This window comes from Electrona antarctica (genome assembly GCF_951216825.1).
Source record: "Electrona antarctica genome assembly, chromosome: 14".
In the NCBI taxonomy this organism is placed as follows: Eukaryota; Metazoa; Chordata; class Actinopteri; order Myctophiformes; family Myctophidae; genus Electrona; species Electrona antarctica.
In genome coordinates this window covers 21,352,735-21,380,696 of record NC_136795.1, presented here as the reverse complement: position 1 = coordinate 21,380,696, position 27,962 = coordinate 21,352,735, and the positions used below count along the sequence as shown (strand labels likewise).

The 27,962-nt window shown below is 41.2% G+C and overlaps 1 protein-coding gene and 1 gene segment (V, D, J or C); both read right to left on the bottom strand.

The window, feature by feature from the left end:
- Window positions 1–631: 631 nt before the first annotated feature.
- elac2 (elaC ribonuclease Z 2) lies at window positions 632–18,781 on the bottom strand. Its single transcript, XM_079521100.1, has 25 exons — window positions 18,287–18,781; window positions 17,886–17,947; window positions 16,531–16,581; window positions 16,254–16,324; window positions 15,529–15,593; window positions 15,332–15,389; window positions 15,160–15,228; window positions 14,344–14,469; window positions 13,547–13,602; window positions 13,223–13,281; window positions 13,053–13,125; window positions 12,275–12,387; window positions 11,980–12,078; window positions 11,608–11,746; window positions 11,193–11,278; window positions 10,599–10,720; window positions 9,792–9,888; window positions 9,476–9,614; window positions 9,349–9,387; window positions 8,883–8,992; window positions 7,569–7,665; window positions 6,962–7,082; window positions 5,907–5,985; window positions 3,755–3,899; window positions 632–2,119 (listed from the first exon to the last, which is right to left on the bottom strand). Exons 1-25 carry the CDS (start codon window positions 18,545–18,547, stop codon window positions 1,865–1,867), a joined length of 2,592 nt encoding a protein of 863 aa, XP_079377226.1. The 5' UTR covers window positions 18,548–18,781; the 3' UTR covers window positions 632–1,864.
- A 4,882-nt stretch (window positions 18,782–23,663) lies between these two features.
- On the bottom strand, window positions 23,664–25,923 carry LOC306937070 (Ig lambda-2 chain C region-like). The segment is given in 3 exons: window positions 25,860–25,923; window positions 25,104–25,163; window positions 23,664–24,163 (listed from the first exon to the last, which is right to left on the bottom strand).
- Window positions 25,924–27,962: the final 2,039 nt, after the last annotated feature.

The following is a 27,962-nucleotide window of genomic DNA, read 5'->3' as shown; positions in this document are numbered from 1 at the left end:
TTCTTCCTAAATAAGATTGGTCGTGTGGTATTGGGTACCTCACTGGGTACTCTGACAAGCACAACGGGTATTGCATAACCGGGTCAGGCATGAATTCCCAACTTGCATCGTTACCGACGTGCACGCACATTGTGTGTGTTTAGTTTGTTGTGGTTTAAGATAGAACCCGCACACTGAACAATATGTCTCAACCAGGGGTCATCATGATGCTGGTTTTTGATAGACATTTTCATGGAATTGCATTTTTGCCACAGACAATATAAAATGAGCATTCAATACGGTTTGTTCCTCACCCTGGATGCCCTCTATACACCAGCAGGGTGACTGTTGTGTATAGATGGCTACTAAAGGCCAATTCATACTCGTTTTTGGTGAAGGTGACCACTGAAAACTACAACATGACATCACACCACAGTGATTAACCACTCACCCCAACACGTTTTATTAACCACCGTTTCCATGGTCACCTTATCATCTAAAACTGGAGTATGATATGAATAGGCCTTAACAGAGCACTTGTTGAAATGTCCATGTTTCATGACTACATCAGTGGTGTTTTTTGTTTTGCCAAACAATATCAGCCCTTTTCTCCCTTCAATATGCAGTACAGATAAACATAGACTGCATGAAGTGAGGTATGTGGTATTGCTTTAATCTTTTGAAAACAAAAACAATATGCCAATTACTTATTCTATATACACGGCAATGCAAGAAATATACATGCTTTCTGAAGCCACACATACGAAAACAAGTCTTTTAACTATACCACATGTCAGGTTTTCCTACATAATTAATTCAATTAATCAAACAAAACAACTCATGTGGTTAGTAAAGTAAAAAAGTCTAGTTATGTAAAGGATACGTTCGCTGTTTTTCAAGCATATTGCCCTGTTCTTTGCCTGTATATTATAAATAAAATCAGCCATTCATAGACTTGTACTGAATGCTGGATTGCTGGAGAATAAGAAAGGGGAAATATTTTTTTATGAGACATTGCACACATGTCTAACACTACAAAAACCAATGAATCAGTGTTCCCACAAATTAAATATAAATTAAAATATGAATGTCAGAACATACGCCACATAGGATACGATGTGAGCTTGTAGATCTGCAATTTTAGCTATTTTTGGACATTTTTGCAATGAGCCCAAAAAAGGTGAAAGTGGTAGAAGTGTTTTGTTAGTCAGAACTTAATGCCAACAAGTGTTACCACAATGACTTCCTGGTGAACACACTCCGAGAAACAGAACTCTCTGTTGCATCTTCTCACTATGTTTAACCACATGAACCACACACAACACTGACAGCAGAAGCTATATACCAGAGGAAATAATTTAGGCCTTAAAAGAACATGTTTTGAATAGCAGTGGTAATCACATTTTATTTGGAACTACTTTGTGCAATCGCTGCAGCACATCCCAACCATGTGTGAACCAACTGCCACACTAGATCTTCAGAGCCACGGGAATGACAGCATGGGTTTGTGATTATTTGTTTTGGTAGAATATAGGAGACATGTCTTGACTATACTGTGAGATGTCCCTGTTGGTCGGACGGGTACGACTTTCATTAACTACCCAGGATTCGAGTGCAGGTACCCTGCGAGAACGCTGCCATTTTCACTGTTGAGCTGTACTGGAAGGTGAATTGTCTCCATTAGAGTTTCATGCAATACTTCTCATCAACCAGTAGGTGTCCTACTTGACAATACGTCAACTATAACCACCGCAATGAAGAAAAAATAATAATCATTTAGTTATGGATTGAGCTTTTAGAAGCACACTGGCACACAGCATCAATCAGGCGAAAGGGATAATCATTTTGGAAAAACAGCGATCCCATCCTTTACATTGAAACACTACTAGGTAGCTTTAAGTCTCTTGGCCTCTGTGTTCTCTGGCACTGGTTCCTCCTGCTGGCGTTTGCCACCGTGTCCCTCCTGGCCCGCCGCAGACAGGGGCGGCTCCGAGCCGCTGGCCGTGGCGGCGGCCATCTCGTGTAACTGTCTAAGCTCCCTCTTGTCTCTGCGCTCCTCCATCTTGCCGATCTCTAACGCAAAGAGGGCTTTGAGGGCCGGGATGAGCCTGGGGATGAGGCCGAAGTCTCTGAACCGGATCTGAGTTGGAATCGGGGTGGGGAGGAGAGGTAGAGGAGATGGAGAGGGGGTGAGCAGGAAAGGGTCAAGAAGAATTTAGAGCTGTGGTTTTCAACATGGTTGTGCCCAACGTATACCTACTGTATGGGAAATTCAAAGTTTAGATTATATTTCTTAATTTGGTTGTTTGCTAGTTTATTTGTAAACCAAATAAACGTGCCTTATACAACAGGTGTTGGGGCACCTAGTGGTTCTAGATGTGGTTCTTATGAGGGTCTTTAACTCAGAGAGTACAATTGGATTACAGTTCAACAAAAATAGTATCAAATCGGGGTCTGTGCTCATATCAAACTGGGGGGTCCTTGAAATTAAAACTGTCACTGTCACCCATTTTGGGCGGGAACCCCTTTTGGTGTTTTAAACATTATGTTATAATTTAGCTATTGAAAAATAGCAGATCTACAAGCTCATAGCGCGGCACCGAGTGGCGAGCTTGTAGGTCTGCTATTTTTGAAAAATCGTGACATTTTTTATTTCAGAAAACTGGAGGATTTAGAAGATTTTTTTTTAATTTTGAGGTCAGGCCTAAATGGGTTAACCCCTTAAAACTGGGAAAGCATCCGTGTCATTTTAGATTTGATATACTGTGTATATAGCAACAACGTAGCCAACATAGCTTTTAAACGGTTTAGAACAGTGGTTCTCAAAAATAGCAGCTATACAAGTCACTTTGTGCCGCGCTGCAAGCTTCTGCTATTTTTGAAAAATCTTTCAGATGGGAGTCCGTGCCAAATACATCATTTTGGAGTGACTTGGCACAAGTCAGTAGTTCGGGAAGTACTGACTTAGAAGGCCTTTGTAGAGTCTGCCCCGGGTCTTAAATTAAGACCTGGAACGCATCTGTGTCACCGTAGCTTTTAAACATTAGCTGTTGAAAAATAGCAGATCTACAAGCTCATAGCGCGGCACCAAATGCTGCCCTACAAGCTTGTAGATCTGCTATCTTTTTTCATTGATATTTTTATTAGAAGTTAGGCATCAGTATATAGTGTCATTTCAAACACATCATATATACAATGTTGTTATTTAGATATACATGGAATGACAGCATTTATAACATTTCTGATTAAATTGCCTTGCCCACTCCCTTACATTTTCAATTTTTTAAACCCATACATAAACGAACACCAATGACATCAGAAAGTAATAAAATAAAAGGTGCAAAAAGAGCATGGTACAAAATATCAAATTTTTAAAATAAATAAATAAAAACATAAAAAACAAAACATACTCTCTCCCCATGCCTTCGGCCTGGTGGAGACAATAAGAACACATAGAAAGAGAAGAAAGAGGGTATAGAAGGAAGGGTAGAGAGAGGGGAGAGAGAAGAGGGGGGGGGGGGGGGAGTAGATCTGCTACTTTTGACTCTTGAGAAATCGTGACGTGAAATCTTTCAATATATATTCTTCCACAGCAAATGTTTTTAGGGGGTGGGGCATTTTGAGATGGGGGTCCGTGGCCAAAAACATATAATATTTGGCGTCCTTGACATGAAAAGGTTTGAGAACCACTGACATACAGTAGAAACATAAAACTGTTTAGAAGACATTTGTAGAATCTGGTCTGAGGTCTCAGTGGGTTAATGGGTTAACTCACCCTCATGTGGTCGAAGGATATCCCCACTCTGTCATTGAAGTCCTCACTGAACAGAGGGATCTTGGCATAGCGCTGGCTGAAGTGGTTCAACATGATGAACTCTGCCTTCATCTGCATGCCGATGCCGATGGCCTGGGAGGTGGTGCTGTCCAGGAGAGGGACACAAGCATGCAGGCAATGAGACTAACGCACCGTCACGATCGGGTGGACACCTTGTACAGTATGTACAAAACTGTACATTTTAATGATGGGAAAAATAAAATCCTGTTCCAGTGCATCTAATGGAGTTTTAGTCACAAGCTCTATGTTTCATTGGTTAACAACTTGGCGTTCCTATTTTGCGCATCATGGGTAAATACGCGGAATCTTTCAAAAATAAAATGAATTCATTAATTCCAAAATTGCAAATGCAGATGTACAAACTCAGGCGGTTTTAGCTTATAGAGTGCATTGGCTAGTTTTGCAATTTATTTTTAAAGAATAACATAGTAACTAATTGTTAACCAAACCCACTGGGAGACATAGTGTGATTGATCCATTAAAAAACAAAACAAATTGTATGGGGAAAACACAAGGAACTGCAACCCAACAACAAAATATCTTTGCAAAAGCCAATGCATTTGTCAGAGGCATTCTCTCTTTTCTTGATTTGAGAGTAGGAGAAGGCAGCTTCTTGCACAGCTTTGATAAAAGACACAAATAAAAAAGAAAAGAAAAAGGGAAAGAGAAATCAATGGCAATCCTGGGGGAGAACGTACTGTAGCAGGTAACAAATTTGCTAAAAAAAAATGACTGCAATCTTAAAACAGCAGTGAGAGCATTTCCATTGTCCACTGAAATAGAGCTTTATCTCCATGGCAATAACAACTTTTGAGGGGAGGGTATTTTGCATTTCCAACGGTAGGGTGTTAATGCATTTGTGAACACAATTTCTCGCTGACACTCTGCTGCTATGGCTCCTTTCCGAATAAAATAACTAATTATACCACAGGTCGTTTCGAGGAAGCAATCTGATTGGTTGAAACAGCCTTCTAGCCGTGGGTTAAACCAGCACCATTCACCACCTAATCAAAACAAAGAATTCAGCTGCTCTGTTCTCCCAGAGCGCTAGCAAACTCGGTGGCTAGGCTAGCTAGTTTATTGGGACATTTGTGGTCGTAGTGACTACATCTGTCATTAAAAAATATATTTTTTTCAGCGATTCTCTTAGTTTTAAGGGTAACTGTGGTATAATTGCAATATTACACTCGAGGGTGTGGGTTAACGTGATTATTGCCACTTCAGTGATGTGGTAAGGAAGGAACGAGACTTCGTCTCGTTCCTTCCTTACCGCATCCCTGTCGTGGCAATAATCACGTTAACCCACACCCTCGAGTGTAATATTGCTTAAGTGAAGCGTGCTTCACAATTTCACAGCTTCAGGGTTTGCTCCCAAACTCTTTTCAGAAAAGGTTCTCAGACCCCTGCTCTACCCTACTAGCCTGAGTTCTGGGAATCCGCTGAGGTGATGACACAGGAACCACACACTTTAAAACATGCTAAAAAATAGCCAATCTACAAACTCACAAGCCGTTGGCCGACGTGTTGTCACGGTCAGCTTGTAGATTAGCTATTTTGGAAAAAGTCTGGAAAAACACATAATGGACAGTTTTGGACACACATGGTTTTCATGACGAAACTCCCTCTTCAGGGGTGGTTACAAATCAGTATACACTGCTTTGCTTATTGTGTTTTGCTTTGTATATGAAGTGAGACCCACGTTAGGGTGATGTTGCACTAAAAATAAGAATTGAACAGAACTGGTTCTGATTCGATTTCGAATGGAAACGTAAACATCACAAAACTTCATGGGTTCTGGAAAGTTTCAGGTGATGGAGGGTTCTGGGTTAAGGCCTATTCATACTCCAGTTGTGGGTGAAAGGTGACCACCGAAACGCTGGTTAGTAAAAACAGAGATGTGTTTGGGTGGGCCGTGAATCGCTTATCACCGCGGGGTGACGTCATGTTGTGTTTGGGTGGGCCGTGAATCGCTTATGACGTCAAGTTGTCATTTTTGGTGGTCACCTTATCACCTAAAACTGGAGTATGAATAGGCCTTTAAACCTTCGTAGTGGAGACGTGCCATCAGACATTAACTGTGACATGTACATACCTATGTCTCTTCTCCACAGCCTCCTCCTCCAGGCCGTCTTCCAGTGTCGCCTCGTGAATGAGTAACGTTGCATCCTTTCCTTAAAATAAGAAAAAAAAAGAAAAACAAACCAAACTGAGGCATGAACATGAATCACACAGCCGGCTGCATGGACCAGTACTAAAATCTGACTCATACATACAGTACCACAGTGTCCAGTTCTGAAAATAGCTGACCTACAAGCTCACTCACAACAACAACAACAACAACGCCCTGTGAGTGGGTACAGCCGATCGGTTTAATTTAACTATTATTTTTGAAAACCACTTCTAACCTGCCATCCCTATTTTGGGAGATACACACACACTGCCTGAGTGCCCGTCCTGTCCCAAAGGAAATCAATAAAGCAGCCTGTGTGCGTGCGTGCGTGCGTGCGTGCGTGTGTGCGTGCGTGCGTGCGTGCGTGCGTGCGTGCGTGCGTGCGTGCGCCGGTCTGCATGAAGAGCTGATCCATCTATAATGATCAGACATGGGACTCGCTACTCGGCACGGTCAGGATTTACTTGGACAGAGTCCAGTCCGGTTATTGACACAGTCCATTCCCGCTATTTAGATGGAAGAGTCAATGAAGTTTCATCCCGTAGGAACGCTTACGAGACCCAAGTGATTCATCGCCTGCTTTGAGAGCCGATCGATGGCAAGGAAAAGATATTTGCACAATTACGTAAAGCAGTGGTTCTCAACGCCAGGTCCGGAGACCACGAGAGGTTCCAAATGGACACTTATATGTCTGTAACTCTTGAGAGTGTACATTTGTACAGTCGCAGAGTTAAATTAACACTGGTCCGTGACCTAATTCATATCAAAATGGGGTTCCATGAAATTACAAAGGTTGAAAATCACTGGTCTACTGCATTTTTTATTTAACTCGGAATATACGAAACGGATACGTGAAGATTTTACTGTGTATATGGATCTCTGAAATGACAAATGTAACACTCCATATACGGTTCTGTATCTCTAAATGCAGACGGAGTAAAGTGCCAACGATGTTGGGTTGAGGCGTGCTGACTGACCCATGTGCACCAAGGCATCACAGGGCATGGTGTCCCCAGAAAACACCAGCTTCCAACCCGACTGGTGTGTGATGCTGCAGGCGTAGGCGCTCCAACAGTGACGCACCAGGCACGCCTGGACCTACGACAGGAGGAGAGACCTGTATGACGTTTTACAGTCATGGGAGAAGTAGTACTACTCCGATTTTATTTAAATAAATAAAAGGATAGCAATACCACAATGCAGAAATGCCTGGCCCTATTTTTTGTAATTTTCTTAAACTGCCAATAAAGTATTCTATCTATCTATTTTACTTGGGTAAAAGTACAAAAAGTATTGGCATCAAATCAGCTTACAGTACCGAACGTAAAAGTATTATTACATAATGCTCCATTAGTAATGCATTAAAGTGTTAATCACTTTAATATGGCAGCTGGGAAAGGTGGGGCCGATTTTAAGAACGTTGCCGTGTTGCTGGGTAGATTAATAACATATAATAATACATCATCATGAATTCACTACAGTACTTGAGTAAAAGTACTTTACTTTCTACCATGTTACAAATCAGATCTGCACTTTGATCAAAGAAAAGCGATTAATGGCTCTGATGTTCCACAGTCCACACACCTTTTTCAGGTTGTTTGTCTTCAGTAATGCTTTGATGAAGGACTCTGTCTTCGGGTTCAACTCTGCTCCTTCACACAAAGCCTTGTTCGGGACAAAGCTGAGAAAAAAAAGCATAAAATCTTAAAATGAATGCACAGAATCTGTGTACATTATTGCATGTCCAATCCATCCGTCCGATCTACAAGCTCACTACACACTGCGATGTGTTGCGAGCTTGTAGATGTGCTATTTTCAGGTTGAAATGAACTAATAGTCAAGTGAATTGTTGTGCAAAAGTATTGAACAAAAGGTACAGATAAAATATACCTACATTGTACATACTAACTAGTCCATATCTAGACAACAATATCCATAGTCGTACATGTTGTATCAACACTTGGTACAATATTGGCCTATAAATATACATTGCAAATGTCTAGCATTGAAAACCAGCTGCATGAGCAATGCTTTGGAAGCCACTCTGTTGAATTAGTATTATCTTCTGCCTTTAGGACACTGACAGAAAAAGTTAAACCAAGAGTCACTTGTCCAACGGACAAGTAAACTTTTAATGCACTTGTCTGGAAAGATGTATTACTTCTCCCAGACAACAGGACAAGCCTTAACCCATTTAGACCGTAGGACGTGTGGAGCCGTTCTAGCTAATCCAACCGATGGATTGCGAGGACGTGTACACACGTCCTAGCGCATTTTCATTTATATCAAACGAGATGTGTACATCTGTAATCCACGCAACTCGAGAAGCGTTCGCCCCACCGACTTCAAAGTTGGCACAGGCATTCCCACACCACCACAGGGAGTGCATGCAGTGCCCGGTGTCAAGTCTGTCAGTTACACGGTTGTCCAGAAGTAAAAGAGAGAAATGTGTTCGGTTGAGCGGTGGGTCGCTTATATCACCGCGGCGTGACGGCATGTTGTGGTTTTTGGTGGTCACCTTATCACCTAAAACTGGAGTATGAATAGGCCTTTACTCTCCTAAACACAACTCACCAGACAGCAGTGCAGAGTCAGTGGAGCAGAACTGTCTGCACTCCTCCACTTCTCGCATAAAGTCTGGGACCTCTGCAGCTCCTTTCACATGGTTTAGTTTGTATACACATTCAATATTTTATCAATCCAGGAGTTATTTGTGTTCATTTTTTATTAGTTAAATGTTCCCAAATGTTTTTCTTCTTTTCTCTTTAAAACAAAAATATCGGTAAAGGCATTGGTACTCAGTGGTCTCTAGGACTTCTACAGAAACGTGATTGGGTCCAAACATCTGGCATGGGTCAGGCTTCTAGCCTCTAGTTATACGAGTGTGTGTCCACCTACTTGACATGGCTGAGAATCTCCTCACAGTGGTCGTGGTACTGGTTGAGCCAGGTCTTGATCTGGGGCGGGCCCATCAAGTAGATGGGCCCGAAGGGCTTCCCTAAAGTCTCCTACACGGAGCACACATGACCACGTCACTCACATGTAAAAGACCCACTTATATTAGTCATACATCAAAGCCCGAAAATAGCCGATCTGCCGGGTCAAGAAGCTACGCCCCACGATAAGTCTTGACTATGTTTGGCACATGACTTATGAATTAAGGATCGACCAATTGGATTTTTTTGTCAAATACTAGACTTAACGGTAGTTAAAGTAATAGATGTTCTTTATTCTATTAAAATATTTCTATTTACAAGGGTTTATACAGGGTTCAGAGAAGCTTATTAGCATATACATATACACATTAGATTGTGTAATACACTCATTATGTGTAGGATTTAAAAACAAAAGAAAGTGAACTGACCAGCGCTCTTTTCCTCTGGTAGAGCAAGTTTGGCAGTCCCTGGAATAACACACACACACACAAGGAATGCAATGAGAGTCGTCCAGTATGAAAATGATTACTTCAGAATTGGCAAACGGCTCCCTACCGTGTGATGGTCAGCATGCATGTGTGAGATGAACACCGTTGACATGCCGGACAGAACTTGGTCCACGTTGTCCCCGTAGTGTCTGCACAGCTGACCGAATATCCCCTCACCACAGTCCAACATCAGCGACTGACTTTGGCTGGATGGACAACAAAGTCACCAACAGTAGTGCAAGAAGAACTCAGATTTTTGTACCACAATATTTCGTCCCTGCCGAGAGCTTTGCATTCTGTACTTTTATTTGAAAGGCCTAATGCACAACAAACTGGGGGGGTCCTTGAAGTGACAAAAGGCTGAGTGAATATGTCTGCTGTACCTGATGTTGACTAATGTGCCGCTAACATTCCTCAGTTTTGTTGGGACTGCAGATCCTGTTCCCAGGAAAACCACCTCTGGATAGCTCTCCGCTTGTCCTGCATGAGAAACAACACGGTTACACAAACCTTACAACCTGCTCCTCAAAAGGACCATGACCAACGGTACCATTGTCCATCAATGATTCTAATCAATGAAGCCTGCTCTGTAGTTTGTCGTATTGCTTGTCGCATGGCGTAAAATACCATATCTACAAGATTGTGAGCTTGTAGATCTGGTATTTGATTAAGTAGGTATCTGGTATTTTTACCATGCGACACCGTTGTACAATGGAGTATAAAGTATTAAGCATAATACCTGTAGGGCTAGTTTATATTTGGAAATTTCCGCCAGTAATGACATGCCCAAAATATGGACACCAACAATGTTTTAGTACATAACGTGGTGGCAGTGTGCGGGTGAGGAGCCTGCTTATCCAGGGAGAATAAATGCACCATGTCGCTGTGCGTGTGTGTGACACTGTGTGTACATCTGTAATCCACGCAACTCGATAAGCATTCGCCCCACCGACTTCAAAGTTGGCACAGGCATTCCCACACCACCACAGGGAGTGCATGCAGTGCCGGTGTCAAGTCGGTCAGTTACACGGTTGTCCAGAAGATGCTTAGTAAAAGAGAGAAATGTGTTTGGTTGAGCGGTGGGTCGCTTATATCACCGCGGCGTGACGGCATGTTGTGGTTTTTGGTGGTCACCTTATCACCTAAAACTGGAGTATGAATAGGCCTTTACTCTCCTAAACACAACTCACCAGACAGCAGCGCAGAGTCAGTGGAGCAGAACTGTCTGCACTCCTCCACTTCTCGCATAAAGTCTGGGACCTCTGCAGCTTCTTTCACAAACTCCTCTGTGTCACAAGAGGGGATTGCATCTCTACACACCCACACACACCCACAGTCACACACACACACACACACACACACACACACACACACACACACACACACACACACACACCCACACACCCACACACCCACACACACCACAAAACATTGGGGGAAAAGTGACTCTTAAAGCTGCAATCCATGTGATTTATTTAGATTTGTCAAAAGAAAAGCAGGGAAACCACCTCCACGGGTAAAATTATATTTTCATCATCATCATCACCATTAATTTATTAGGTTAAAATAATGTAGTGTCATTAAAATAGTGTATTGCAGCTTTACATATCTCATTTGACCTTGGCAGGACCTTTCTCCTACTTCTCTTGAGAAGTATGACAAAAGGAAAAAGGTCTGAGGGTGAATGCAGTGTTCCATTCCACAACGTTTTCCGTGACTAGACCGCCTCGGAGTTGTGGAGAAATGTTTGTTAAACAGCCGGCGGACGAAAGTTCAAAACCAACCTTTGCCATTCCATCACAGGTCTGAACTGGAATTTCAACAGGCACTCGGCCCTGACGGTGGGGACGTGCATGTCTGCCTGGCTCTCCTGGGGAACAACAATAGAACTCAGTATCTTACAAAAAAAAGAAATAATATCATGAAGACATAAAAGAAATTCCATGAATTGGAAAACAAATGAAGTAGTGAAAATAGCCGATCTGCTATTTTCACTAGTGTGGGTCCCGGGTGAATAACTCATTTCTGTTTTGGGTCACGGACTAAAACGTTTGGGAACCACTGACTTAGAATATACGGCAATACTGCACTCCAAAAATCTACACATGTGCAACAAATTAGATCGGGGCACTAGTTCAGCTTCATCACATGCGAGATGATGCGACGTGTCATGCAAGCAAGTCCAACTTGGTGCATTACCGTTGCTTTGTAAGGCTGCAGGTTTGGAAAGATTTCTGGGTGAATCATATTGAGCTGGGCCTGAATCTTTTGGCTTCTGATGTTGTGGACAGTGCAGGTCTGCTCGTTGAGTAACAGATGCTCTGTGGTGGAGGGGAACCTAAATGGTAAATGGTAAATGGTGCATTTATATAGTGCTTTTATCAAAAGGCGCTTTACATAGATTGTGCATTACATTCACCCCTTCATGGCACCAACCTGCTCATTGGGAGCAATTATGGGGTCAGAGTCTTGCTCAAGCACTGGTTAGCTTGTAGATATGTTCTTTTGGCAAGAGACAACATTGTACGACGCAAAAACAAATTAGGTGTTACACTGTAAGAAAGAGTGTACCTCTCCATCCACTCCTTGTATTCATCCGTTTTCAAGATGGATTCCGGAGTGATGTGGACCACCAATGCAGCAGGGTCCTCACTCCCCCCCGTTTGGTAACTACACAAGACATGAAGACAAACCATGTATTTACTTCATAAATAATAGTATTAATAATAATGAAATAAAACAAATCCAATACCAATAAAAGCTACAATAACAGCATAGGAAGAAGCGCGCACGCACGCACGCACACACAGTCAGAAAGCCCTCAGGGGAAACCTGTCCCTTCTGCGGACTGCACAGCGTTGTTTACCTGCCTAGCTGCTGATCGTTGCAGATGGCTGTGAGAAACTCCTTAGAGGGACACTCAACAATGATGAAGGCTGGTCCTGGGTCAGTGGGAGTGCAGACCTGCTCGGGCCGGATCTACAGAACAACGGATATGCAAGCATTAACCACATGAACCCTTGTATCCCTATTCTGGGCATGGCATAATAGGTGAACATTCTGAAAAAATAGCCTGCATCCAGGGATGGAAGAGTTAATCGAACAAATCAATTTAATCGATTATTACAAAAAGAATCGATAATTGATCATTTAATAACATAATCTATTAGCACATTAACTGCCAGGTATTTAATAATTAATTATTACGCCACTGCCAGTGTTTTTCAGTGAAAACCTTTATTTTGAAGGCCCCACATGACCCACGATGTACTGGATGTAAACAAAGGCTGTGTGGAGGAGTGGGTGATCGTATTTTCTTTCACCTGGAAAAAACATTTTGAAATTTCTTTTCTTTATTTATGGGCTGTTGAATACAACTCATTTTGACCAAAAACACAATCTGGGAAAATAATCTGAGGTAAATGTATTTTTCTAGATGGCTTGCTCAGATGAGTGCTCATTCGTGACATCGAACACAAAAACAAAAGCAATGGCATGCTTCTCTACAGACAGTGAGAAAGGAGTACATTTTAGAAGGTTTTTCCCACGTTTGGAGAAGGAAATAAAACACCAATTTAGGTGGGGAAAGGGTGTTAGGACTAGGAGTCCTGTTACATAAGATGTTGAAAAAACTAGATCACTACCTCTTTCCCTTCGTAAATGACGCTTTTCCCATCCTTAAGCTGTTTAATGAGTAGGCCGATGGCTGCTTTGTCACTGCAAGAGACAGAGAGAGAACAAAATCCAAACTTTTAGTGAGAGAGCACATTAAACGGTAATGTACTTTTGTATCTAAAATACAGAGTCCACTTACACAGGCAGACCAAGCTTCTTTGCTTCAGGGACCAAAAAGTTTCCTTTCTTGGGGTGCAGCTGAACATGGGGAGAGAACATTCCGTTCAAAAATTTAAATGTGTCGCAGCGGATCCATAAGCTCACAACGTGTAGTCGTGTGAGCATGTAGATTGGCTTTTTTCAGCATGCGACACCATCATTACAAGGATAATTTCTGTGTGTACCTCGTTTATACCATGTAAAGGCCTTTACACACGGTGTGACAAATAAATGATACAACCATGCTTAATACTAGTGTTGCTTGTTTATGTGTGACCATGAGAATAATTTTGATATTCAGTACCTTGCAAACAAATGCTACCACCAAGGATGCATCTCTGGTTGTAAAGGGAATTCCACCTACATTCAAACAATATTAAATATGCATAAAACATTATGTATACGTATTAAACAACAGAACAGTGGTTCTCAAACATTTTCATGTCAAGCACCCCCAGATTTATATGTATTTGGCACGTTTCCACCTGACAGAGACAATATAATATTTGTGTTCAAGGCAGCTCAGTGGGTTAGTGGTAAAGGTCCATGCACACCACCACGGAGGTTGTAGTTTCGAATCCACCGTAGTGCTTTGTCGGGCGTCTATGCGAACACAATTGGCCCGTGTTCGGGGGAGGAAAGCCGGGGAGGGTGATATTTGTGTTGGGCGGAAGGAATAGGACGAAGGCTCTACATCCAATGTGTCAGTAGGATATGGCAGTAGTGACAACAAAGAAATGTGTGTGGCACTGGGGAGGAATCAATTGGCATAATGAATACATTGAGGAGAAAAAAGGGGTACGAATAATTTGCTGCACTAAATTTAGAGGGGGGGGGGGGGGGGAATAATAATATATGCGTGCATTATACCATATATAAGCATCTTCGTGCATGTGTGTAATGTGTTCATTATGTTTTGGTGTGTAATCTTAACATGTTAAGTGTCAGGTGCCTGTGTGGGGTATGTTTTATTTACATATTATTTACACATATGCAAATATACTGTGTGAGGGCACACAGCACCATTGGCATTAAGAGATAAATCACAGTGCTCTAGAAGTCAAAAGCATTGAGGAGGACCATGTGTCCCTTGGTGCTCACCTGGACTGCCAGACCTCCTGTCCGTGCAGCTGTTGGTATGAACACCCTGGTCTCCTGCCTTCGTCTGGGATGTGCTGTTCTGTGCCGACCTGGCTGAGAGGTTTGTGCCGCTGTCTGTCGACTGAGCTGCAGAACAATGGCGATGGCGACACTGACAGATTCAGATTCTTTAAAATCTCCACACACAGCCATGGCTGGTGGTAAATGGTGCATTTATATATATATATATATATATATATATATATGGGATTGGCTTGAAGTGATTCAGACCCCCCCCCCCCCCCCCAGATCCCATTTTTTTATCTCTAGGACCCCAATGTACACTGTAAAATCGTCAGTCTTATTATAACTCAGAGAGTGTACAAATGGAATCAAATACACCCGCTGGGGTGACGGGGTCCATTTGGTCAACCCAATGACAGTCCATTTAGAACTACTACAGGGGTAGTCCGGAAGACCACTGTTTTAGTGGTTAAGGTCAGTGAGATATATATATATATATATATAACAGATATACATACAGTTTAGGTCCATCCAGACTCTTAGAAAGGTAAAAGCTAGCATAATTATGTAAAACCATTCTAATAGATAATTAACTCGCACCCAAAGTGTATTTACACCTGTTACAAGTGTCTCTTCCAACATGAGAATGGCTCCACCTGCAGGACATGAGTGGTGCTGCCATTTGGGATGAACGTGGGCACATGAAACGGTTTGTTTACTAGCATTTACTTACTACTAGCTCCAGAATCCTTGACATTGATTGATACATTTACATTTAGATATCACTCATTTACACTAGGCATTATAACTCACCAAATAAGGGCACTTGAAAGACCGTCATTGTGTCATCCGAGTATGGCTCTTCGGTATACGGTCGAACCGCTGGGAGATTATAATAAACACAGTAAATAAAAATGGCATCATCCACCCAACAGATCACTGTTGATGATGGACCATCATACGAGTCTGATTAATGTTAACATACATAGTTTGATGTCTTCCAGTGATCCCGAAAACACCTTGATGGCATTCAGGTACTTCTCCTTTTTTATTGAAAAGGGACAGACAGACATGAGGATAAAATATGACATAAAATTAAAAGCAAATTTGGTGGAAACAAAAACTATATGACGTATATTAGTAACATCCAAATCCTTCCCAGAAACACGCTCATTCACTCACCAGCTGCGGGGGTCCAGAGAGCACACACTCTGGGACACCAGTGTCCTTCAGGGTCAGTATCATCCCTGGAGCAAGAAAAACACAATCATCATCACACAGCTGGAAGGTGGATGCTTAACAAGCCTGTCGCTGTCCTGATGACACATACAGGCCTCCAAACAGAATTATTATTTCTGTGTATACTACAGTGCTTCCCAAACTATTTAGCTCGAGACCCAAAAAAGAAATAAGACGTTTGCCCGGGACCCAATCTAGTGAAAATAGCAGACCTACAAGCTCACAATGCAGCGCGAAGCGGCACGTTATGAGCTTGTAGTTTGGCTATTTTCATGACTTCTTGTTATCAAATTTATAGAATTTTGTTTTTAATTCATGAAAATTTCTGCTTTTTGGGAATGTTTTTTTTTTTATGTTTTGGAATAATATAATAAAAAAAAACACATAATGTGTCCGCGACCCACATGTGGGTCTTATACAACAGAGAATTTCACAATGTGACAAAAGTACATTGAATTGGGATTTCAAATATAAGCCTGATTTATACTTTGTCACACAAAAATGTCGCTCGCCAAAAGTAGCCGATCAACAAGCCCACAACACGTTCATGATGCGCTGTTGATCTGCAAATTTCCACACGAGTATCACCACCGTATAACGAGAATAACTTCATCACAACACACAGAAAAACTGTGGGGGATTTAATAAGTGTCGGGTGTGTGCCGGACCTGATAAACCCCCAACATTCGGCCAGCTCACTCTGGTCAAGAAGATGTTATCCAGACGAGCAGCTTTCAACCTGTCAATAGCAAAACAACACGGACGCCATTTTGTTAATTGTCTGACGGGTTCATGGTGATTTCTTTGCATTCACAGGTCCATTTGGTTCCATTTGTACACTGTCAGAATTATGGGGGTCCAAGCATTATATGCATTATACCAAACCGGGGGTCCTTGAAATTAAAAGGTTTGAGAACCATAAACTATACATCAAAGCAGGCTTACTTGTGTTCCTGCATGAGCCTCTGTGTGCCTTCACCACAGTTGAACAGGTACCTGAGGTAGTGCGGAGGAAAATAAGCATTTATCAGAGGTGGACAGAAACTTAAGAGGTACTTTTATGTTACTTGAATATTATTTGATTCTTTATACTTCTACTCCACTACATCTCAGAGGGACATATTGTACTTTTTAGTACTTAACTATAATAATGATTTGACAGCGTCCTTACTTAATACAAAACATACATTAAGTGATAAATAATTACCGGTATGTATTATTGTAGTACAATTCTGAACTGTTTGTAACAGTATTTCTACATTGTGGTAATGCTACCTTCACTTAAGTAAAAACAAAGTACTTTTCCCACTGCTGGTATTGGTAAATGGTGCATTTATATAGCACCTTTTTCCAAGGCGCTTTACAATGATTATGCATTCACCCATTCACACACCGATAGCGGAGGAAACCATGCAAGGCACCAACCTCCTCATCGGGAGCTTTAGGGTAGTGATTTCAGTGTCTTTCTCAAGGACACTTCGACATAGCCGCAATTTGCAACTCTAGATTTTTTTATAATGGGATGAATCTAGAGTTGCAATACCCTCCATTGACTCCCCACTCATCCATTTGCGTTTGCGATCTGCTCGTCTTAAACGACATTAAACTCACCAACATTGCAGCTGTAGTCCAAGCTTGAATTATCCTCTTTCAATCTGCCGAGCTTGTTTTTCATAAAAATCCCCCGTAGACATGTTATGAGCTACTTTCTGTCAAGAAATTCTGTGCAAGTGATTCTTTTTCTAAGTGCTGGAGTTTGGAAGCGCTCGTCGTAATTCACTGAACTGCCCTGCATGCATCTGTTTCGCATTTGCACATAATGCAGGAGGCAGCAGCGCGACCCCATAATAAAAACGAGCGCTTCCAAACTCCAACATTTCATCTTCTTGACAGAAAGTAGCTCATAACATGTCTACGGGGGATTTTTATGAAAAACAAGCTCGGCAGATTGAAAGAGGATAATTCAAGTTTGGACTACAGCTGCAATGTTGGTGAGTTTAACGTTGTTTAAGACAAGCAGATCGCAAACGCAAATGGATGAGTGGGGAGTCAATGGAGGGTATTGTAACTCTAGATTCATCCCATTATAAAAGAAATCTAGAGTTGCAAATTGCGGCTACCTTCGACAGTAACTCTGGGGGAGCCTGGGATCAAACTGGGAACCTTCCGGTTCCCAAAGCGAAAGCTCAACCTCCTGAGCCACTGCATTAATACAGCCATTGTGGTACCCAATTTCTATTTTACTGAAGTAAAACAACAGAACAGAGTACTTCTTTCAGCGCCAGCGGTGATATAGTTACCTGTTGAACTCTGAGAAGACATAGAGTGCTGCAGCGTTGGCCCTGCTCCCTGAAGACACCACCTGCAGGTTAGTCAAGTTTATGTGCATCTGTTAATCAAACTGATCAATTTACTTTGATAATTGATAACTTTGATAACCTTTTATTTTTTTTAGCCGACAGTGGTTCTCAAACTTTTTAATTTCAACTAAGGACCCCCACACTTTCGCATGCATTGTATATCAAGGTCATGGGATCCACATAACTCGAGTGTATGGAACCAAATGAAAACTTTCTCAGCGTACAGACCTGTAGGGGTCCATCTAATCATCTAGCCGAGGATCCCCAGTGGTCCTTGAGAAGCTCAAAGACCCCTCGGGGTCCCCGGACCCCATATTGAGATTAAGCAGTGATGTTGTTACCTGAAGGTAGACAGTGGACGGGCCATGTGCGTCCCCACCGCCAAGTCTCCTCTTCTCCTTGGTTTTGACATGCCGAAGCGTCGGAAGACTAGACTCTTTGGTCTTCTTGCCTTTCTTTGAATTCATCATAGTTTTGATATTATTGGTTTTGTTGTTGTTAGTCGCCATTGATCGTAAGAACAAACAGTTGAGAAACCGATGGTGATGATCACTGCATAATCGAAAACTGATTGTTTTCACAACATGTAGCAACGCGTTCATAATAAACACCCTCACAAACACACTCAACAGGGTTTGGCCTTCAACAACAATATCACACACAACTTGCTCTCAAATGTCATAATCATTACCTATAAGCGATAAACAACTATTCTAATCTGCACTGTGTGTGAATCATAGAGTAATACAAGGTTAGAGACTGAGGTGTGAATGTGAAAGGAGAGAGAAATGAGCCCCCATGTGTGATGTTGTGGACGGTTTTTCCGGCGACTGTTGATGACGTATACACTTCTGAAGGCCAATCGCAGGAAAGCCTGGTGACGCGAGGTTAGGGCAGATTGGAGGTTGCAAACATTGCTGCGATGTACCGCTACCTACTAAAAAACGACCATAACCGATTATATTTATATGTATTCAAAATGAATAGAACGTTTATAAACACGCTAATAACGGAACGAGTCTGCTCGCTACCACTGCCTGCCTGTTGAACAACCTAAATACCCAACGAATCAAGCTAAGAAACAGTGTAACTGCCATGACCAAATCAGCTAAAAGTAACTTCATCAATGATAAAGCACAGGAAAACAAAAACAATCCTCATGAGCTCTGGAAGCTACTAAACAATCAACTAGGCTATGGTCAGAAACTAAAAACCAGGTTTTCAAACATAAACATCAAATCGGACAACACTCTCATCACTGACAACCTTGATGTGGCCAACTACTTGAATATCTTCTTTACAAACATAGCAACAACTCTGGTTAACAAACTGCCCTCCCACTCTGGGCTCTTTGGTGTAGAGCACATTACAACCTTCTACAGAAACCTAGGTGTTTGTAAAGACGATTTTAAACTAGTTATGGTAACAACTGATGAGGTAATTAAGAAACTGAGTGCCCTCCAACCCCACAAGGCCACAGGCCATGACAACATTCCCTCCAAATTTCTCAGAGACTCAGCCATCTCTATAGCTCCAATCATCACCCACATAGTAAACCTCTCCATCAAACAGGGACAGGTCCCCCAAGATTTCAAACTGGCCAAAGTAACCCCCTTGCACAAGAAAGGGAGTAAATTAGACCCCGGCAACTACCGCCCTATTTCTATTCTTAGTTCCATCTCGAAAGTGATGGAAAAAATAGTCTATGAACAGGTTGAAAAGTATCTTGCCACTAATAAATTATTGTACGAGTTCCAATCTGGCTTCAGAACATCCCACTCCACTGACACATGCCTTCTCTATTTGAGCGACCACATCAAACAAGAGGTGGACGCTGGCAAATACTGCGGCATGGTCATGCTGGACCTCCAAAAGGCTTTTGACACCGTGAACCACTCCATACTGGTTAACAAGCTAAAAGCAATTGGTTTCGATAGCACATCAGTGAGCTGGATGCAATCCTACCTGGAGGGGAGAGAACAGATGGTGGAAGTGAACGGAACACTGTCCCCCCCCCCTCCCAGTGAGCTGTGGCGTTCCACAAGGAAGCATACTAGGGCCTCTACTGTTCCTAATATATGTAAACGACATGACTTCAGCTTGTGACTGCAACTTGTTCCTGTTCGCAGATGACTCAGCACTGCTGGTCTCGGACAGGGACAAACTGCAGGTTGAAAATGCCCTCAGCTCTGAACTCGGTAGAATCTGCACCTGGCTCGCTGATAACAAACTATCTTTACACCTGGGAAAAACTGAATCCATTCTCTTTGGCTCTAATAGTAATCTCAGCAAGGCAAATGGCTTCTTGGTTAAAGTGGGTGACAATGTTATCACACGTAAAGATGAAATTACCTACCTAGGTTCCATCCTGGAGGCTAATCTTTCCGGTGATAAAATGGCCACCAACGTAATCAAAAAGGTCAACCATAGAACAAGATTCCTTCACAGGATCTCCTCACTGGTCAACAAAAACACCTTGAAGACCTTAACAGGAGCCCTTGTACAGGGTTTCTTTGACTATGCATGCACCTCCTGGTACCACAGCAGGTACAGGCCCTTAAAACCAGGCTCCAGACTTCCCAAAACAAACTGGTCAGGCTCCTACTTGACCTAGCCCCCCGAACCCACCTCACCCCTGCCCACTTCGACAGGCTGGAATGGCTTAGGGTCGACGACAGAGTACAGCATCTTGCAATGGGTCTGGTCCACAAGATTCGATACACCACCAAGATACCCATGTACCTGTCTAGATACTTCCTTAATGTTAACGAAGTCCACACCCACAACACCAGAGGGAGTGCAACGAACCATGTACAACCCAGATTCGGCACAAACAAGGGACTAAATTCTTTTCGCTCCTATGCCACCAAAATGTGGAACGCCCTACCAACTGTCATTAAGACATGCGAATCCCTTGACTCTTTCAAAACCGCTCTCAAAGGGCACCTACGGACGGCTGCAATTCGAAACTGGCCCCTGTAAAATCGGAATCCCTCAAACACGAACGCAAGGACAACACAAGAGACGGTCGCGGCCACACAGCCAACTCAAGGTATGGCCACTGAGCCAACTTGGGGACCCAACGCAGCTCCTCCAAGGAAAACAAACAAATTAACGGAGCTGAACGTGAATCCCCCCCACCGCCCACCCCTTTTTTTCCCCTCACTGTATATGTTTCTTTTCCCTTTTTACCTCCTTTATGATGAATTCCTGTTCTGTCTATAGAAGTGTCTATTTGTACGTCTCTAAATGTTTTGATGATTTGAACATGGTGGACCCTATTGGAAACAAGTGTACTGCTTAATTGGGTCGTCCACTCACAGTTAACAGCCTTTGTATTGAGTTTGTGCTTGAAATGTACTGTAATTCTGCAAACTGTTAATACATTCTTCAATCAATCAATCAATCAAACTCTGCTGTATGTGCATAAACAGTTGTGGCGACTGAGAAATAAATCCATGAAGTGATCCTCAATCCCTATTTTATACTTAGTCAATGGCGCAAGCATGCAACAGTGCACCTCAATATGCAAGCAGGACTAGTGCCTTCCTAAAAGCTACAAAGAAAGAAAAAGAAAATGTATTGTTTGGATCATGCCACAGCCCACAACTCTCCCATTTCCAAATGATTATATTATAGCAGTGAAACTCGTAACATCTGCTCGGAAAGTGACACTGTCTGAACCAACTGTTACAATGTCAACTGTCCCAGGGGACTCAGATTTGCCTTTTCAAGGTTCACTGGGTTCTCCTGTGACCCGACCCGAATATAGATCACACCGAGCAGAAATGAATGGTTCTCATCCATCTATAGTGGCTATATGTTTCCATAGTGATTTGCATAGTGTCATGGTGCAGTGGTTTGAGCTGCCGGCCAGAATAGAGCATGGCTGCTCCCAGATGTTCACCTGTCCCCCAGCTGCATGTACAAAGACAGGAAACACCCCGTCGGGTTTGAACGCTTCGTGGAACACATACTGTACTGTTCTGATCTGTCTGTGCTTGTTATACTGTAAACCAGTGTTTCCCAAACAGTGGGCCAGGACCCATGTGGTCACGAATCCATGTCCGGGGGTCGTGCGTGAATAACCCCTTATTTTTTTATTTCCTAAAGGTTATCATTAGTTATTATGATTTTAAAATGCACACGTTTTCATGAGTGGACAACAACATTTTTCAAAAAATACAAATTAAATTAAATAAATAAATAAATCCCTAAATTAGAAAACAAATGTTTAAGAAATAGTGATATTGAAAATCTGCGAGCTTGCATCGTGGCGCAATTCGCGAAGTGACGCTTTTGGGTATTGAGGCAAAGGCATTTTCTGCAGAAAACTACAGCGATAGAGCAGATACAGTTGTATTTGAATTTGTCATCTACACAATCCAATATCCTATATCATGTTTTAAATACCTGCAAACAGATTACAGATTAGACCAATTTAAAGGGATATTTCACTTTCAAAAAACTTTTGGTCATTTTAGAGTCTACTCAGGCTTATGTGAGCACCGCAGACAGTTTTTAAGTTGCTTGATTCAGTATTTGGATATTTGATATTAATTTTATCTGTCCTTCCTATACAAACCCATTGTAAATTCAAACTCCATTTTAACCAAGATAGATTCTTGTCTTTTTTCTGGTGACTGATAGTGTCCTTCCAATACGTGAGGGGGTCATGGAGGTTATTTTCCAAAATAATTATTAAAAATAAATAAGAACAGTAAATGAAAAAGCACTATCAGTCACCATAAAAAAGGTTGGGTGTTTTCGATGAATCTATGGTTAAAATGGATTTTGAAGTTATAATGGGTTTGTATAAGAAGAGGGGGGGGGGGGGGGGGCAGCTAAAATGAATATCAAATATCTAATTACTGAATCAAGTAACTTAAAAACCGTCTGGGGTGTGCATAAGTCTGAGTAGATGATAAAATGACCAAAAGTTTTGGTCTGAAGGACTGATGCGCTTGATCTCAGTACCTAAAAGCAGATCCAATTCATCGCCAAACCATAATAAATATATTGCTATTCAATAAATATATATTCCATCCATTCTTGAGTTGTCCTGACTGAAATGCATTATTCAACCTTGGTATTTATAGTGAAAATAGCTGTACACGTTTTGCGGTGTAATGTGTTGTAAGCTTGTATAGATGAGCTATTTTTGTTATGTTGAACAACAAATTATATACTTAATGTTTAGGCTCATCCCACTGTTAGTGTATTAATGACAAAGTGTTAGAATAAAGTGTTAGAATAAATATGAATGACAGCAACATTTATTTTTATTAGCTATTGTTTTGTGAAGGCCATTCATTTCCATACGCATTGAGCAAACTTCAGCAAAGCCAGTAGTCAGAGCATATCTCTAGCCCACGCTGAGTGCACGAATAAATTACAAACAATTACATATCTTAACCCATTTAGGCCTGATGTCTTTTTGTGCCGCATTTTTACGATTTTTCAAAAAAAGCAGACCTACAAGCTCGTGGCGCGCCACTCGGTGGCGCGCTATGAGCTTGTAGATCTGCTATTTTTCAATAGCTAAAGTATAACATAATGCTTAGTTAAAACACCAAAGGGGGTTCCCGCCCAGAATGGGTTAAAAACAAAATCCTGTTGTTTTGTAATTTAATTGTTTTATTCATTTCTGAACAATGGACATGTAATCTCTATTGACATTGTCATTAAGTCATTGTGGATAAGTGGAAATCCAACCCTGATGACAGTATTTGCTATTTCTTAAAGCAGACCATACATAAACATAAAGCAACAGTAATGCCTCTGACACTATGGAGAGTAATAAGGAAAAACAAACAGTGACATTACTTAACATGCATTTTTATTTGCTTTCCTTTTCCTATAAGCTTCTATAAAGCCATACATCTTTTGAAGTCTCTACTTCCCACACTGTGTCCTGGTGATGTCAGTGGACAGTGCGTCTCCCTCATGGCTGACCTTGCAGGCGAACACCTGCCCCTGCTCCCACAGGGCCTTGCTCAGGGTTAGGGTGCTGCTGCGGCCGCAGCGGCCGCTCATCTCCACCTCCTCTGAGGTCAGGACCCCGGCCGTCACCTGCTTCCCGTCCACCTCCCAGCTCACCTGGGCTCCAGGGGGGCTGTAGCCACTGAGCAGGCAGGCCAGGGTGGCCGAGTCCCCGGCGGAGAGCTGCTCAGTAGATGGAGGATGCAGAGAGACGGAGGGCCTGACCGTCACACCAGCTGGACAGAATAGCAGACCATGAATCAACTTCACATCGCTTTGTATGTTCAGCAAAGCATCATATACGCCATTATACGGTAACACATGTTACCAATAGAGGAGATTTACTTCATTATTTACTTCATACTTCATTGTTAGTACACAGCACTAGAGCATGAATAGGAACAGAGACAGTTTAATTCAATACTGTTATTATGGTGTTGCATTTTTATTATTTTTATTATTTTTGAATTTCAAGTGTTTTAATTCATTTTTAAAACGGGTTTGCTAGTTAAGCATATTTTTCTATTAAGTTAGGTGTACAGAGAGATTCAAAAAGTAGCAAAAATAGCAGATCAATAAGCTCACAATGAATGGGTCGCATTGTGATGTGTTGCAATGTATAGCTTGGTAATAGTACTTTCGCTATTTAAAAACTAATTTAACAAAAGGGCTTAAAACTAGCACAGATAAAAAGATTGGAAGGTAAGATTTAATATCCACCCCAAATGTCTTATTTAGGTTTTTTTTGTGAAGCCTTGTTTTTTTATTTCATTTAATGTTTTGTCAATTCTAGTTTTCCTCTACTGTTGTACAATGAGAGACCATTACAGTAATGAGTTAACATTGTTGAAATGCGTTAGTAATACTTACTAAGCATGTTACTACTGATGAATTGCTTTACTGTTTAATTTGAAACTAAAGTATTTCTTGTAATGCTATCATTGTATGTCATGACTCATGTAGAACTATATTTGTAATAAAATTACAAAAGTAAATCTTTCATTAATTAAAGTTTTTAGTTCACGCTGGTGATGTTACACTATTCAGTAACCCTTTACAAAATAATAATAATAATAATCTTCCATAAATGCTTTCAGATCATTATAATAGTCAGGTCAGTCATCAACAAAACACGAAGATAAATGGAACAAAAGATAAACAAATCAGTATACTTACTTTTGACAATGAGTTTCGTGCCTCCACCGAAAGTCCACCACAGTGATCCATTCTGGTTCACTCATCGTACAAAAACCTCTGCTCCACATGAATGACTCCACCCTCTCACAATCCTACTGTACGCTACTGAACAGCACTAAGGAGTAACTTATATTATATTTTAATTCGGAAGCATATCTGTTATTTATATTACTTAAAATGTGCTGTTACGATTGTAATCCAGATATACCTTTTTGATGTGATGGACAGACATCACACATCAGCAGGGTCAATCAGTTGTTTCATACAGTAAGACCTCTTTAGGGTTCCTAATTCATCCAAGAACACAGACTGGTTAACACTCTGGGTATAATTCCTGAGCAATAGCTCCTTTGGATAAGCGGCTCTATTTGCATGACTCCAGCCATGCTACTATAAAGTATAAACTACATCCACATCCATGTCCAATAAGTATATCCAAACGGTCTTGCATCGAGTACTGGGTCCTGCATGCTAGACTCATTGAGTCTCCTACATTAACAGTTCTCACTGAAGGAGTCTGAGTCACACTCATCTGGCCCCAGGTCTCTGCAAACAAACAAACAAATATATAAAGACCCTCTGTGATTAGTGTTGTTGTTTTTAAATGGAAGGGTAAAATGTTTAACAAATTAATCAGCTTTAAGTTGTTATTTGTAAAGTTCTGTTCTTAAATTAAGTTAAATCCAAACAAAATTTGGATCAAGGGTAGTAGATTTATAAACGTGTCAGTATTACCTTGAATGCAGACGGCACATGTCAAGATGAAGATGACCGTCAAACACATAGCTTTCAGAGTCATTGTCTCGAGGAACAAGCTTCAGTCGTGAACTATAAACTCTCCCTGAGCACTGAAGTGTGTCCTTCAAATATAAAGTTTTCTCTATGCAAATAATCTTAAACGTAACAGCTATTACCTCTATTAAAAAAGTGGTGCATTTATACAGTGCCTTTATCCAAGGTGTTTTACAATGATTATGCATAACATTCACCCATTCACACACTTGCTCAAGGACAAGGAAATTAGCCAACATATTTTATTATTCAGGCAAAGACTAGCTTTAATGTTGTGTAACACCTGACCATGTACCACATGAACTGTTTTCTCAAACACACTTAAAGGCAGCCAGAGCCAGTATTATATTTAACAGCAGGAGGATCATGATTTGCATAGAGAGGAGGCTTTATGTTTGAAGGACACGCTTCGGTTCTCAGGGAGAGTTTATAGTTCTGCAAGTTGAACCCTAAACTTGTTCCTCGTGACAATGACTCCAAAAACCATGGTGACCATCATCTTCATCTTGACATGTGCCGTCTGCATTCAAGGTACGACTAGGTTTTGTGATCTTAAACATATTCTATCTATTCTATTGTTAAATAGAATAAAATGATCTTCACATAATCTCATCAGATACAATGTGCATTTAGGGTTGTGAAGAGGGGCTCAATTATAGCAAAATAATAGTTAAGCTATAGACCAAAACTATTATAATTTGTAAAATATTTGGATTAGATTTATATTTCATATGGATAACATCCTTAAAACACATATGCGACTGGAATATATAGCAATTGTTGACACTTACCGCCGGTGGCCTTTCCAATAACAAAATGTTCAAATATAACTACTTAAAGCAGATTCATCTGTTAGGATAACTCTAGGTAAGATGACATTTCCAGATGATCTAATTATATATCTTGTGTTTTCTGTTTGTTTGCAGAAACGTGGGGCCAGGTCAGTGTGACTCAGACTCCTTCAGTGAAAACTGTTAATGTAGGAGACTCAGTGAGTTTAGCATGCAGAGTGAGTAGGAACTCAGGTGCTTTGTCCTGGTACCAACAGAAGCCTGGAGAAGCTCCTAAACTCCTCATTTATAGCACACGTAGCCTTCAGTCAGGAATTCCATCCAGGTTTAGTGGTAGTGGATCTGGGACTGACTACACCCTGACCATCAGTGGAGTCCATGCTGAAGATCCAGGCGTTTACTACTGTATGAGTTACGACTATATCAACAGTGCCTCGTTGTTCACACAGTGATACAGAGTCGTACAAAAACCTCCCTTAATAAAAGAGGAAGTGACTGTAACAGTTCACTAGGACCTGCACTGTCATAATCACTAATGAATGATATAATATTTCTACAACAAAATATATCAAAGGAGTCATATTCATGTGAACTGAATGTCAGGGTTTTATTTATTCATGTGTATGATGTTTTAATGATCTTGATCTTGAAGTTATATTCAAATATAATAAAAAATATAATAACAGTATAGTAGTTAAGTATTGTATCTTTACTCACTATGTAACCTTTTGAATGGATAAAATGACATTTAGTCCAATCTGTATGGTAGAATGAATGTGTTATATACGGTACAGGTACGTTATACAATTGTGGTGCTCTTTTATTGAGACATTGAGATCGAATTTTGACCTGATGGTCAAGATTCAATGTATCCCCGAGCAAGCAGGCAGACTCTATTAGCTCAATGGTAAAAATGTAAGCACATAAGCAGGAAACCAGGTTCAAATCCAGGGGTTGCCATTTTCTGTTGTTGGTTAATATAAATGAGTACAAGGCTCTTGCTGGCCCTACTGTGTGTGTTTGTGGATTATGACAAGGGTCTCCTTTTATTATGTGGCGGCCCAAGTTCATATTTAGCCTACTCTTTCACTGGCTGCACCTTCACTGAGAAACTATAATTATGCATTCTTCAGTCCATGTTTCAAAGACAGCGGTACAAATTCAGCTCTGTCCTATGATAATCTTTCCTGTCAATCACTCTGATTAAATTAACCATCTTTTAAATTAAAAGATGAAATCATTTATTGTCATCTTA

What these genes read in the sequence shown, in the direction of transcription:
- elac2 (XM_079521100.1), bottom strand. Translation starts at nt 18,547, where the DNA reads ATGAACGCGTTGCTACATGTTGTGAAAACAATCAGTTTTCGATTATGC. An exon ending in CTTTCAAGTGCCCTTATTTG is followed by an intron (nt 14,470 to 15,159) that starts GTGAGTTATAAT and finishes ATTGTTCTGCAG; the next exon opens with CTCAGTCGACAGACAGCGGC. An exon ending in AAGAAGCTTGGTCTGCCTGT is followed by an intron (nt 13,126 to 13,222) that starts GTAAGTGGACTC and finishes TGTCTCTTGCAG; the next exon opens with TGACAAAGCAGCCATCGGCC.